Source organism: Micropterus dolomieu, linkage group LG12 (assembly GCF_021292245.1).
Source record: "Micropterus dolomieu isolate WLL.071019.BEF.003 ecotype Adirondacks linkage group LG12, ASM2129224v1, whole genome shotgun sequence".
NCBI lineage: Eukaryota > Metazoa > Chordata > Actinopteri > Centrarchiformes > Centrarchidae > Micropterus > Micropterus dolomieu.
Genome location: NC_060161.1, coordinates 13,881,569 through 13,894,504, shown reverse-complemented (window position 1 = coordinate 13,894,504; position 12,936 = coordinate 13,881,569). Strand labels below are relative to the sequence as shown.

Genomic DNA, 12,936 nt, shown 5'->3' with positions numbered 1-12,936 from the left:
ACCATATTTTTTGCCATACTGCACATTGCTGCAGCTCCTCTTTTCACCCTGTGTTGAAGGCTTCGTTTTAGCTATGGAGTGATGCATCTTGTCTCTAAATGATCTTTGTTGGGAGTTGCTAGTTAAGGACTACTAGCCACTCAGAAGCAGAGAAAGGCAGGTCAGCAAAAAAGAGGTAAACTGGTTCGATTCAGCTGTAGGCTAGTGATGTGCGATACCACTTAATTCCTATCCAATACCAAGTAATACCCAGGCTGGTATTACTGATACCAATACTTTTTACATATTTTATTTCTAGTTTAATGTGACCTCCCTCTCCCGTTTCTGTATTTATGACAGAAATAAGGAGTAGGCTGTGGCCTTACCAATTCAAAATAATAGCTGCATAATGACAAGACATCAAACTAGTGTCATATTCTTTAATTATAATAAAAATCTCCTGCTCAGAACTGCCGCTTCATAACATCATCATATTATTTTGACTTAATCTCAGATGTTTAGCGAAGTTTGCAGTGTTGCTAAAGTATTTCACTGTCTTTGCACACACATCACACAGAGCGTCATTATTACCTTCACAGCTAAAATACTGCCAGACGTGACGGCTTTTACAGTCGGCCAGAGTCAGTATTCAATCGCGGGAAATGTAAAGGGCCTCAGCAGCTCACTTCAAAGAAGCTCCGTCACAGAGCCGTAGTGCATCAACCGAGTAGCCTATGATTCGACCATCCTGGTAACAGTAAGATACTTATGATAAAACACTCACTCACTCCAAATTACTGAGTTTAGATATCAATCCTTTTATATGAGCATCGATCCTAGAGCAGGAAACATTGGTATCAGAACTATCTATACTTTAGGATCGATCCGCACATCACTACTGTAGGCTACATGTTGACGACCAGGTTGGCAACATGGACTGGAGCAAGAGTTTCAGAGTGGTGAGTTATTAATTGGTAACAAATGTATCTTTCATTCATAAAGTTTTAACTGAGCTCTGTCTCGACATCACAGTGACAACTTTATGTCCACTGACTGCCTGGAGGGTAGCTAGTGTTTGGAAGGGAGAGGAGAGGTGTGTGCTGCAGCTCAGTGGTTTTCCACCGGTGTTTTTGAGGGTGTGTCGGACTAGTCGCTCAGCGAGCATTATGACACGTATTTTCATTGTGACGTCACAAGAAAGGGAAGTAAAGGCTGGACTACAAACGAGCTGTTTTCAGGCAGTTCAGAGCAGCGTTTTCTGTGGGAGATGGGAACTCCCTTTGGGCTGGACTTTGGGCTTTTTCACTTCGCAAACCTGTTACATGCACAAAAAAGATATAACTCAATAAAGGAGAGGGAAAAAGCCAAAAACCATAATACCACCTCTTTAATTTTTATCAATGTGAACCATCTTTAACTATTGGAGGGAACATTTTCACTTTTACTGAGAGTCATTAGTTAATTAATACTTGTTTCACTGCTCTTTTTGTCTCAGCTCCTCAAAATGCTGAAAGCTTCAGATCAACAAGACAAGATGTCACCAGTATCACTCTGCAGTGGAATAAAGTGAACAACAACGTCAGCTATATTCTCCTTTTTAATAGTGCAGAGATCGATATCACTGCACCAGATGGAGATGGACCAGTAACTTACACAGTCTCATCTCTCACTGCTGGAACTACATACACATTCACTCTCTACTCTGTGTTTGAAAACGCCAGAAGCAGTGGAGTGAGCATTACTGCAGTCACTGGTAAGATGTTTGACTTCATTAATGTTTATTTAACCAGGCGTATTACTTTGGAAGCTACTGGACAGTTAATGGTAATTACCAGCAGTAGTAACATTTTTGTTATTTCTGTATGTAATTAAGTTAACTTTATGTTTATTGCGCCTTCAAACAGACATTGTTAACATAATTTTAACATGTCTTTATTTTTACTTATTCTCTTTTTTGTATAAATTAAAGATTTCCTCACATTTTCAGTTATGATACTGACTTATTTTTAAGAGATATTTACAAAGTATCAATACTTAAAAAATATAAAATAAAAAAATATTAAAATATTCTTCTTTCCATGTAATCAAAACATCTTATTAAAACATCTCTGACTCTACTGTACTGCATATACAGTGTGCATTTCTGTGACTGAGACAAAAAGTACAACTTAAGACAGAAAATGTTTAAAATGACACAGAAAATGTCAGTGGTTGAACTGGTTCTTTTTTTATTTTCGGTGGTAACCAGTAAACACCAATTTAATGAGGGAGACTGAAACTTGATCTGACTCAAGCTGAAATACAAAGTGTGAAGGCACTAAACATTAAATCCAGCACGGCATGGAGCAGGGGGATTCTATTAAAAGACGTTCAAAGAGGTGCAGGTAGAGACAATTTCCTGAAGCAAAGGTTCGGAACATCATAACCACTAACTTGCGTAATCATTCAGTGCCATAACATGTAGTTGTATCAACTTATGTTTTTAGTCAACAACTGACTGTCAAATCAAATAATAATAATATCAATAATGTTTACCGTCAGTTTTCACATCGAACTGGAGGGACAATAAAAAACAACTACTCTAATAATAAATTCTAAATTTAAAATAAAAAGTGTAGCTTGAAGTGTCGTCTCAACTAATTTTATGATAAACACTCAACACATCTTAACAAATGAACAGCTGTAATGCTTCCTCTTCTCTTTCATTCGCTCTTACAGTATCTTACAAAAGTGAGTATACACCCCTCATATTTTTGTAAATATTTGATTAAATCTTTTCATGTGACAACTAGTGTTGGGCGTAATGTGTTACAGAAGTAACTCAATTATAATGTATTGCTTTTTGCTGTCACGCAGTAATATAATGCATTACTAAAAAATCGGTAATTATACCTGTTTATTTATTTTTTTATCTCAGTAACGCACGTTACAACACGTTTTGACCTGAAATTAAGCGGTGGTTGTTTATTCTTTATACTTCACCAACACCAAAAACCATTTCAGCACCAGAAAAACAAAAACAAATCCATGAGTGAAATAGTAGGCCTAATGTTATTTCCAGTTGCGGGGATTCATTGAGAGCTCGGCTTACACAGACAGGAGCATTTACAGCTTGACACAGAGGCTGAAATGAAGCCCTACACGAAGAGTCATCCATCCATCGTCAACCGCTTATTCTGCGTACAGGCTCGCGGGGGCTGGAGCCAATCCCAGCTGACATTGGGCGATGTACACCCTGGACAGGTCACAGTCCACACCTAAGGACAGCCTGCATGTCTTTGGAGGGTGGGAGGAAGCCGGAGCACCCGGAGAGCAGCCACGGGGAAAACATACAAACTCCACACAGAAAGGCCGGGGCAACCGGGGTTTGACAACCTTCTTGCTGTGAGGCGACAGTGTAAACCACTGCACCACCAGCTATGACAATATGACCGCTAGTCTGTTGCGTTGCGATGGAGAGAAACTGAGTGGATCTGTTCACACCGATTTTAATAGCAGATAGCTTATTATAATGTTCATTGGTATCAATCTTAACACTTTACTGAAAACATGTTTTAAGTTATGATATACCACCACTGGCACACCATCAGGCCTGTCATTGCCAGTCCCCAGAGGGGTGCGGCCCCCGCTCCGACAGGAGTCCCTTATTTTTTTTGTGTTGAAGGTGGCAAACCTACCAATTAGTGACCTCTAGCATAGAGCACTAATTGTTTCTGTCATGGTTTTGAATGAAGTGCAACAGGAGAGAGCCCAAACGCAAGACACTCTGACAGAAGATGAAGTTCAGGGAATCCAAAATCCAAAATAGTAGAAAACAGGCAGGACGCTTCACACATAAAAACGACAGAGTGTGAACACTATACATGACAAGAGTAGATACACAGGTGATATTAATGGGACTAACGAGACCCAGGCAGGCAGAGAGGGAGCGGGGGGAAACAGAGAGACTGACATGCAGAGGGATCACTGGGGTAACAGACATGACACAGGTTACTGAACACTAGACGACAAGACAGAACCCCAATTCCCAACAGACCAAAATAACAGATAATAAACTGACCAAACTCAAAAGTCCAAAAGATGGCAAGGCTGACTGGCAGAGTGTGACAGTTTCCATGCTCTGTAGTCATGATACAGTGATTTCTGCTAGCAAACAAAAATTTCACCAAGTAGGAAAATGTTTTTTAAAACCCCACAGTACAGCTGAACCCACCTGATGCATAGTGCCTCTTCAAGTTCACTGTAAAAAAGTCTACATGCTTTATAAAAGAGTAAGTAATAAAAAATTTAATATGCTTTGTTTTAGGGACTCGTCAGTACTACTTTGAGAATACGGCACAGAACTGGACTGAAGCTCAGAGCTTCTGCAGACGGGTCTACACTGACCTGGCCACCATAGAAACCCAGAGTGACGCCTTTGCTGTACTCAGGACCACAAGGAGCTACAGAGGCAAGTTCTCAATATTGGAAACACATACAGAACATAAACATAGTGTGTATGTACAATCATATACGTACACAATAGCCAGGCAACAACTAAGTTTTTGAAAAGCTTATTTTGATTAGATGAAAGTATAAAATATATTATGGAATGTGAAAGAACAACAAAGGCCCTCAATGAAAAATGAGACACATAATTTAAGGGATGTTCAGTTTATTCATCTTTCAATTTAAGTCAATTCAGCAACTATTTTAATTCCAGCTGTTATATAATGAACATCTGTTTGAACAGGAAAGGCTTGGATAGGCCTCTATGGTGACAGCTGGAGATGGTCCCTGAATGACAGCAGCTTCTATGGTGAAGGAGACACAGGGTTTAGAAACTGGGCTCCTGGATATCGCTACAATCCTTATGGACAACAACACTGTGTGGTGCTTCAAAACTATAACTATAACTATTCCAACAATGGAAAGTGGTTGGACGTTAATTGTAACTACCCATTCTACTCTGTGTGCTATAACGGTGAGTTTTCTTATAGCACAAGAACAAAAAGCTAAATAGATCTTCTGCATAGCATATAATAAAAACTTCTCTTCATCAATATATTTCCAGGTTCAGTAAATGGAACATCAACCTTTGTAAAAGTCGACACACCTTTGAATTGGACTGAAGCTCAGAGATACTGCAGGGAGAATTACGTCGATCTAGCCAGGTACAGTGTGCACTGATGAAGACTCCAACACATACAATAGTTCAGTACTGAAGCAACTACTTAACAACTACTATCTGTTCTGTTGATTCAGCTTATTTAGTATTGTGACAGTTGATTGAATCCCAAATAGATTGGGAAATCAACTGTTTTAATTGATCTTTTTTTAACATTTGAATCCTTCTCTTCCTGTCCGTTCATTTAGTAATATTATTTTTCACAATCTACAATATTATCTTTCCCAACTAGGGATGCAGCAATTACACTATTATTATTATATGACGGATCACCTGTTCTTCAACTTGCTGGTAAAAGGTTGCTGCTAAAAGCTCAAATAACAGCTTTGCACGCCCAAGTAAATGTAATTCATAATAACTTTAACGTGGCAAGTTGATTGGGAATTAAATATCAAGGTGTCACTTACAATCGATGCCATAGAGGTGAGAGTTGAGCTTTCAGTGCACCGTAAACAAACAAAGCCGGTGTAACCTTTCAGACCCACTGCAACAACAGCACTGCTGCACTATGAGACCCATTATTTTCAAAGGCTTGCACATGGCGTGCGGTCAAAGTAGTTTTGTACTGAGCAGGTTCCTCACAGTGCAAATCACTTCTTTGAAGAAGTAGTCCTCTCAAAACCTTCAGTCACTGAACATTTACCGTTACATCCTGTCACCTTCTGCTGTCTGTGTTGAAAAAAGTTAGGCTTTGTATGATAATATGCCAGGTGTAAAACACTAACATAACATCAGGAGCTTATAGACTTCCAGGACTTTACCAGTTAAATGCATTTCAGTTAGTAATAACACTGCATTACAGATGTTATCCCTGGTGGATAAGTGAAGTTATTATTCCCCCTAATAATACTTACATATTATAGAAATATAATTGTTAATGTAATTAAACATTAACTCCCTTGTGAAAGAGACTGTGTCTCAATGGGACATTTCCTGTATATATAAAAGTTTATATAATAAACTTAAGTCATTACTAATGTTGTGAAATTAATTAATGCATGTTAATCGTGATAAATGTGAAACCGTGATTATTCTTCTGACTATAATCATACCAACAAAATCTGTTATCTTTTACCTCTTCAGTTATATTCAACTCACCCTTGATGTGTATATACTACTGTTTCTCTCTCAGTATACATGATCAGACCGAAAATGACAACGTCACAAAGCTGGCAGCTGGTGACGATGTGTGGATCGGTCTACACTCGGAACAACTGTGGTCTGATGGGAGCACGTCTCTGTTTCAAAACTGGGCCAGTGGGCAACCAGACAGCACAGAGCAGTGTGTCACCACAGTGTTCAGTAACTCAGGATGGTGGTCAGATGATAACTGCTCCCTCACTTTCCCGTTCATCTGTTACTCAACAAGTAATGCATCTTATTTCTACTCACATAGAGATTCATTTCTGCATTAGAACAATGTTCTTCTGCTAAATGCTGCTCAGAATAATATACTATCTATAGCAGATAAACGTGTGGAAATCTAGTGATCATGTTGTAAATAGCACAGTAACATACATTTATCTTCCTAAAGAAAATGACTTTCTTGTCTGTAACGTTAATGTTTGCAATCTATAAAATGTTCTCAAAAGACACAAAATCACCCAAATCAAGTCAAATAAAATGAAAACTCTGATTGCAGAAATCTGCTATTGAAATGAATGTTTCAGAACACGAAAAAACAACAAATATCATAAAAAGTTTTATTATTCAAAACATCAACCATCTATACTTACTTACTTATATGTTTCTCATCAGTATAATTCTGTTTAAACTGAGAAATAGCGATCATGTCAGTGATAATGTCAACATGCCACACATAGACAAACAACCAGTCACACTCACACCTAAGGACAATTTTAGGGTCACCAATTAACCTAGTCCGCATGTCTTTGGACAGAAGGAGGAAGCCGGCGCATGCGGAGAGAATTAAATAAAATTTATTTATTATAAATATAATGAAATAAAGTCACCTTTTATTTGATGTGCCTTAAAGTACCTTAAATATATATATACACAACAGTCCCTTTTTTTCAAAAACTGTAAACTGAAATGTCAGACTGTAAGTTACCTTTAAGGCTACTGATGGAAAATTTAAGACTTCTCAGCAACCCTTATTACAAAAAGAAAACATATTACAAATATCAGATTGTAACTTAGTAACCACAGCAATTTACTCAGTTAATGCCATTGTTGTGTGACGTCATTCAGCTGCTAGTCGTATTATGGAACGGCACTGTGTGTACACTTTTCAAAGAGTTTGTCACGGTCAGCCATGTTTGTCATTTTTGGCGTCAGGCACCACCGTGCACCTCGAATGCTCTGAGGTTGAAAGTCAGATGTTTCAAATTAGACATTTCTCAGTTCCAAGCAATCTGAAACACGCATCAGTCAAGAGTCGTTGGTGTCAGTTTGTGACGCACTCGGGATCCCCATAGCGTCATAGTTCAACACACTGGGGGAAGCCCTGTAGCGTCACTTTTGAATGGTAAAGGTAGGTAGGCTATTTGAGACAGTAAGTAAAGTAAAGAGGTGGACGGGGTGCATAAAAGGATCAGAAACCAGACTTTCAATCAGGAGACTGGTGTTTGTTTCCCGTGTGAAACAAAAAGTCGACAAAAAGTACGTCTCTCATGCGAAGGGATGTTGCAGGGTTGGAACCTTCCATGCAGGCTTTGGCTGGCTTCACTATTCCAACTGTGGCTTACTCCCTTGTATCAAACAAACATTGCAAATGTCATCATAGTTTCCCACACACATTTAACCCCCAATGTCCCAGCAGACCAAGAGTTCATGCAAATAACTTAATAACTTCCCTATTAGAAAAAAAAGATAACAAGTGAAGCGTGGCGAGCCGCCGCAATCAAAACTTGCGCAACCTCACCACTGTCTGTTTAGCCGATGGGATGATGCAGTAATTCAGTAAAGTCCAAACCTATTAATTAGTTGAGTTTGTCTGGCAAAGTCTGTAACACAGAGCCCACTAAACGCTGCCAGCTTCACTCACCTGTTTCACTCTGGGGTTCCTCCCAAACGTCGCTTCCCATTCTCCTTTTAAAACATATCTGTCGGCAAAACAATACTGGGGAAAAAAATGCATAAAGTTATTTTAACCCAAACTCTTTTCCTAAACCTACTTATAGTGCTTAAATCTAACCAAATTGCGTTTATATGTGCCGTTAACAATGTGATATTAACAATGTGCCATTTCAACAAGGCAACACTAAGAGATAGGCCTTTGAAAGTCTAACCAGACGTTGCATATTTATTGTTGCTAACTTGACCGTGGAGCCCTTAAAGTCAAAAAACGTCTCCTGGTTCTCTGGACTAATCAGAGGCAGATAAATAAAAGCAACAGGTTAATCTGTCTCACCTCATGCTGGGCGATGTACATTCAAAAGAAACTATGAAAGCATTACCTCCTTCATCAAACAGAGCCTAAAATAATAGCAAAAGTAGGGTTTCCACTGCTGTCTACTGTATTTTGCTGATGTCGTGCTTCTCTACTTCAAGTTAAGTACTGAGTTGGCCAACACATTAAAGAGGTGGTATTATGGTTTTTGGCTTTTCCCCTCTCCTTTATTGAGTTATATCTTTTTTGTGCATGTAACAGGTTTGCAAAGTGAAAAAGCCCAAAGTCCAGCCCAAAGGGAGTTCCCATCCCCCACAGAAAACTCTGCTCTGAACTGCCTGAAAACAGCTCGTTTGTAGTCCAGCCTTTACTTCCCTTTCTTGTGATGTCACAAGTAAATACGTGTCATAATGCTCGCTGATACACTAGCCCGACACGCCCTCAAAAACACGGGTGGAAAAACACTTAGCTGCAGCACACACCTCTCCTCTCCCTTCCAAACACTAACTACCCTCCAGGCAGTCAGTGGACATAAAATTGTTACTGTGATGTAGAGACAGAGCTCAGTTAAAACTTAATGGATGAAAGAGACTTTTGTTACAGATTAATAACTCACCGCTCTGAAACTCTTGCTCCAGTCCATGTTGCCAAGTCGGCAACATGTAGCCTACAGCTGAATCAAAGCTGGTTACTGTCTTTTCGCTGACCCGCCTTTCTCTGCTTCTTATTGGCTAGTAGGCCTTAACTAGGAACTGCACATGTGCAACTCCCAACAAAGATCATTTAGAGACAAGATGCATCACTCCATAGCTAAAACGAAGCCTTCAACACAGGGTGAAAAGAGGAGCTGCAGCAATGTGCAGTATGACCTGTTCTGGTACAAGCCCTAAATAGGATTTTGAACCTGAAAATGAGCATAATACCACCTCTTTAAACTCCTTTACTTCCCCATGGTTATTGTCCAACTTAAAGTCCTATGAATTTTAAATTCTTAATTTATTGTTCATTACATATGTCTTGTCAAACACACACTGTGATGTGGTTAAGGATAAAATGTGACACAACATTCTTGCTAATACAAACATCTACTGTATCTCCCATAGCCACCATTGGGTTTTCTTAACAATGGAATACAAAATGTAGCAACCTTAACAGTCATGGAGTATTAATAATTATTACGAAAACTTGTTTGTTGATAAATTCATTCCCTTCTCTTCTTCTCTCTCAGGTCCTCCAAAAACCGAAGACTTCAGATCAATAGGACAAGATGAGTCCAGTATCACTCTGCAGTGGAACAAAGTGAACAACAACTTCAGCTTTATTCTCCAGTTTAATGGTGCAGAGATCAACATCAATGCACCAGCTGGAAATGGACCAGTAACTCACACAGTCTATTATCTCACTGCTAGAACTACATACACATTCACCCTCTTCTCTGTGTTTGAGAACGTCAGAAGCAGTGGAGTGAACATTACTGCAGTTACCGGTAATATATGTCACTTTATTTCTAAGCTCTGTATCTGCTTAGCGAGCCATCATCTGCTTTTCAGAGCACCAGTGTAAAACTAAGACGTATCTACTGGGTATAATATTCATTAAAGGAATGTGCTACTTAACAACATGCACTTTATTGCATGTTAATTTAACTCAGCATTGTTTTGGCCAACACTGTAAAATATTGTTTACTTTAAGAATATTTACTTTTTTAACTTTTGGTACATTGTGATTCTTCATTTATAGTGGAGTAAATCTCTGTTGTGATATTAAGTGTGATGGATATGACTACAGAATGTGACATCTGGATCCAGAAAAAAAAACATTCTTAATAATACAAAGAATATTTTCACTTGCTCTGTTCTTGACAGACAGGATTAGTTTGTATTTATGTAGTGATACATATTTAACTTTAACTTTGTCAATTTTACTGACACTGTTTAACTGCTCTATTTGTCTCTCTCAGCTCCTCCAAACACAAAACAATTCAGACCAATAGGACAAAATGAGACCAGTATCACTCTGCAGTGGAATAAAGTGAACAACAGCGTCAGCTTTATTCTCCAGTTTAATGATGCAGAGATCTACATCGCTGCACCAGATGGAGATGGACCAGTAACTTACACAGTCTCATCTCTCACTGCTAGAACTAGATACACATTCACTCTCTATTCTGTGTTTGAGAACATCTTAAGCAGTGGAGTGAGCGTTACTGCAGCCACTGGTAAGACTTCATTAATGTGTATTTAACCAGGCATAACATTTTCTTTTTGCAGCTTGGAAAGCTACTGAACATTTAGTAGTACTTACCAGCAGTAATAGTATTTTGCTTTTCCACCTGAAAGTTTTTCTTATTCCTTTTTCATGTTAAGTTAACTTGATGTTATGTTATACATAAAGTTACCTTGTCATTCCTTGTTATTATTTTTAATTATTATTTGCATAAAATGTTTCATTTTATTTTAAATGTAATGATATATCATGCCACTGAAGTGTTTAATTTTCAAGAGATTGAAATTGAATTGATAACAAATTATCAATTAATTTTAAAATATTGTCTTTCCCTGTAAACAAACACCATCTTTCCAAAACATCTCTGACTCTTTGTCCTACAACCAAAGGCCCTAGTAAGTATTTGCATTTGTTACATTCATTACATGTCTGAGCCTTTGCCTTGAGTGACCATTTCATAAATGTATTAGCTTGAATGTAATTGATTGTAATCATTATCGCAACTGTATTATTTTTATCTCATGTTTCTTCTATTTGTTTTTCATTTTTTACTGTGTTTGGATCTGCTTTAACTGTTGCTAAAACAGAAACAAGTCTGTTCTTCCCTATATTTATATAAAACCAGAGAATAAATTATTGAAAACCCTACTTTACAGTTCTATAAATACATACAATTTAAATATGATTTTACTCGTTTTCAAAGTAGTATTGTGTGCATGAATTATTATATATATTGTATATATTGAATGTAATAACTAAAAGTATAAGGTAATGCAAAAGTATTTATCGTAATTATACTACAAATGGTGTTGAATACTTTATGTTAATGGAAACCATTACCATGTGTATTATTTTATAACACATATTTATGTCAACAGATTATATTCTTGCCATGAACGTGGAATTGGAGTCATTGACTCAGCTGTCAGACTCGGAGTTGCAGAGTCTGTTGCAGGATGAGTCTCCACTAACTGCTGTTAGTTTGTTTGTTTTTCATTTTCATGACTACTTTGTATTCAATTTTAATTCAAATGATCAACTAATTATTTTATTCGGTATTAACAATATTTTTTTTTCTGTTGTGGGTGTGTGTGGCTTTTTAAAAATCTAGCTCTTCAAACAATACGGACTGTCACCACAGTTGTCCTTCAAAGTGTTGAGACGTGAGCTCAGAAAAGACAAGATGAACTGAAGAAGAATGGATCTGCAATGCAACATTTTGGAACTTTTTTCACACTAATTTGACTTTTCACAATTTCAATTGCTTTCCTTGAAGCGAATGAAAAAAACTGATGATAGGAAAGACTTGTCATCAGATTCCAGTGAAATGTAGTTTGACCTCATTATTCTGCTTTGTATTTACTTATACTAGTACTACTTAATACTTCTACTGCTATGAGGATATGTTTGTTGTGTGTATTGCTACTATTGCTTCTTTTGCTTAAAGATTCCCTCCAGAAATGTTTTAAGACATATAAAAACATTCTTCCAACTTGTGAGATGTGTGAATTTCTGATGTTTTCCCTCCTAATACAGTTTAGTTACATTGTAAAAAATCCAAGTCCAGAAGCTATCCAGCTGCTAGAGTGTTATTTTAAACTGTAATGGTCAAATGCACATATGTTATACACCACAGTAGTAAGCACGATTGTACTGCTCTCCACTTCAGTAGGCACAGGTAGACCTATAAGGGAGATTAACACGGAAAATAAGTCATTTTAGTAAGTTGACATGTTCATACACTGGTTGTTCCTGGAGGTGAATAATTGTTTAGTTATTGTTGATGTAGGCCTAAACTTACCAGCCCTGTCAGCTTCTTGGATAAAAACAATGATGGAGGTAAAGGTGGAGACTGATGGACCCGGTATGAAATAAATAACAAATATAAATAAATTGACTGAACTGAAATGACTGATCTTATAATTCAAGACAATCTACCAGAGTTTGATGCTGTCTCCTTTTAAAAAGTGACTTTAGATAAGATGTCTTTTCAACACTGGCAGCTTTGGAGGAGGCTCCATGATGTTTCTCAACAATCAGTTCTTTAAAACAGCTACTACACACTCCCTACCAGACAGATTTGATATATAATGAAAGAACAGGGCATCTCTATAGGTTTAACTAAAACACATAACCTACCAGCAGAGTCAGCTTCTTGGGTTATATGACCTGTTGAAACCTGACCTATCTGGTTTTGTTCTGTTAAATGCTT

At 37.7% G+C, this 12,936-nt stretch overlaps 1 protein-coding gene across 1 annotated transcript in view; it reads left to right on the top strand.

Moving 5' to 3' along the window:
- The window catches only part of LOC123980808 (receptor-type tyrosine-protein phosphatase H-like), a 32,380-nt gene extending 20,210 nt beyond the window's left edge, over positions 1 to 12,170 (top strand). The window contains exons 6-10 of the mRNA XM_046065359.1: positions 9,654 to 9,984; positions 10,459 to 10,716; positions 11,114 to 11,119; positions 11,603 to 11,700; positions 11,836 to 12,170. Of these exons, the coding sequence (XP_045921315.1) occupies positions 9,654 to 9,984; positions 10,459 to 10,716; positions 11,114 to 11,119; positions 11,603 to 11,700; positions 11,836 to 11,916 (774 nt within the window). The 3' untranslated portion in view covers positions 11,917 to 12,170. The remainder of the gene's footprint in view (positions 1 to 9,653; positions 9,985 to 10,458; positions 10,717 to 11,113; positions 11,120 to 11,602; positions 11,701 to 11,835) is intronic.
- Positions 12,171 to 12,936: the final 766 nt, after the last annotated feature.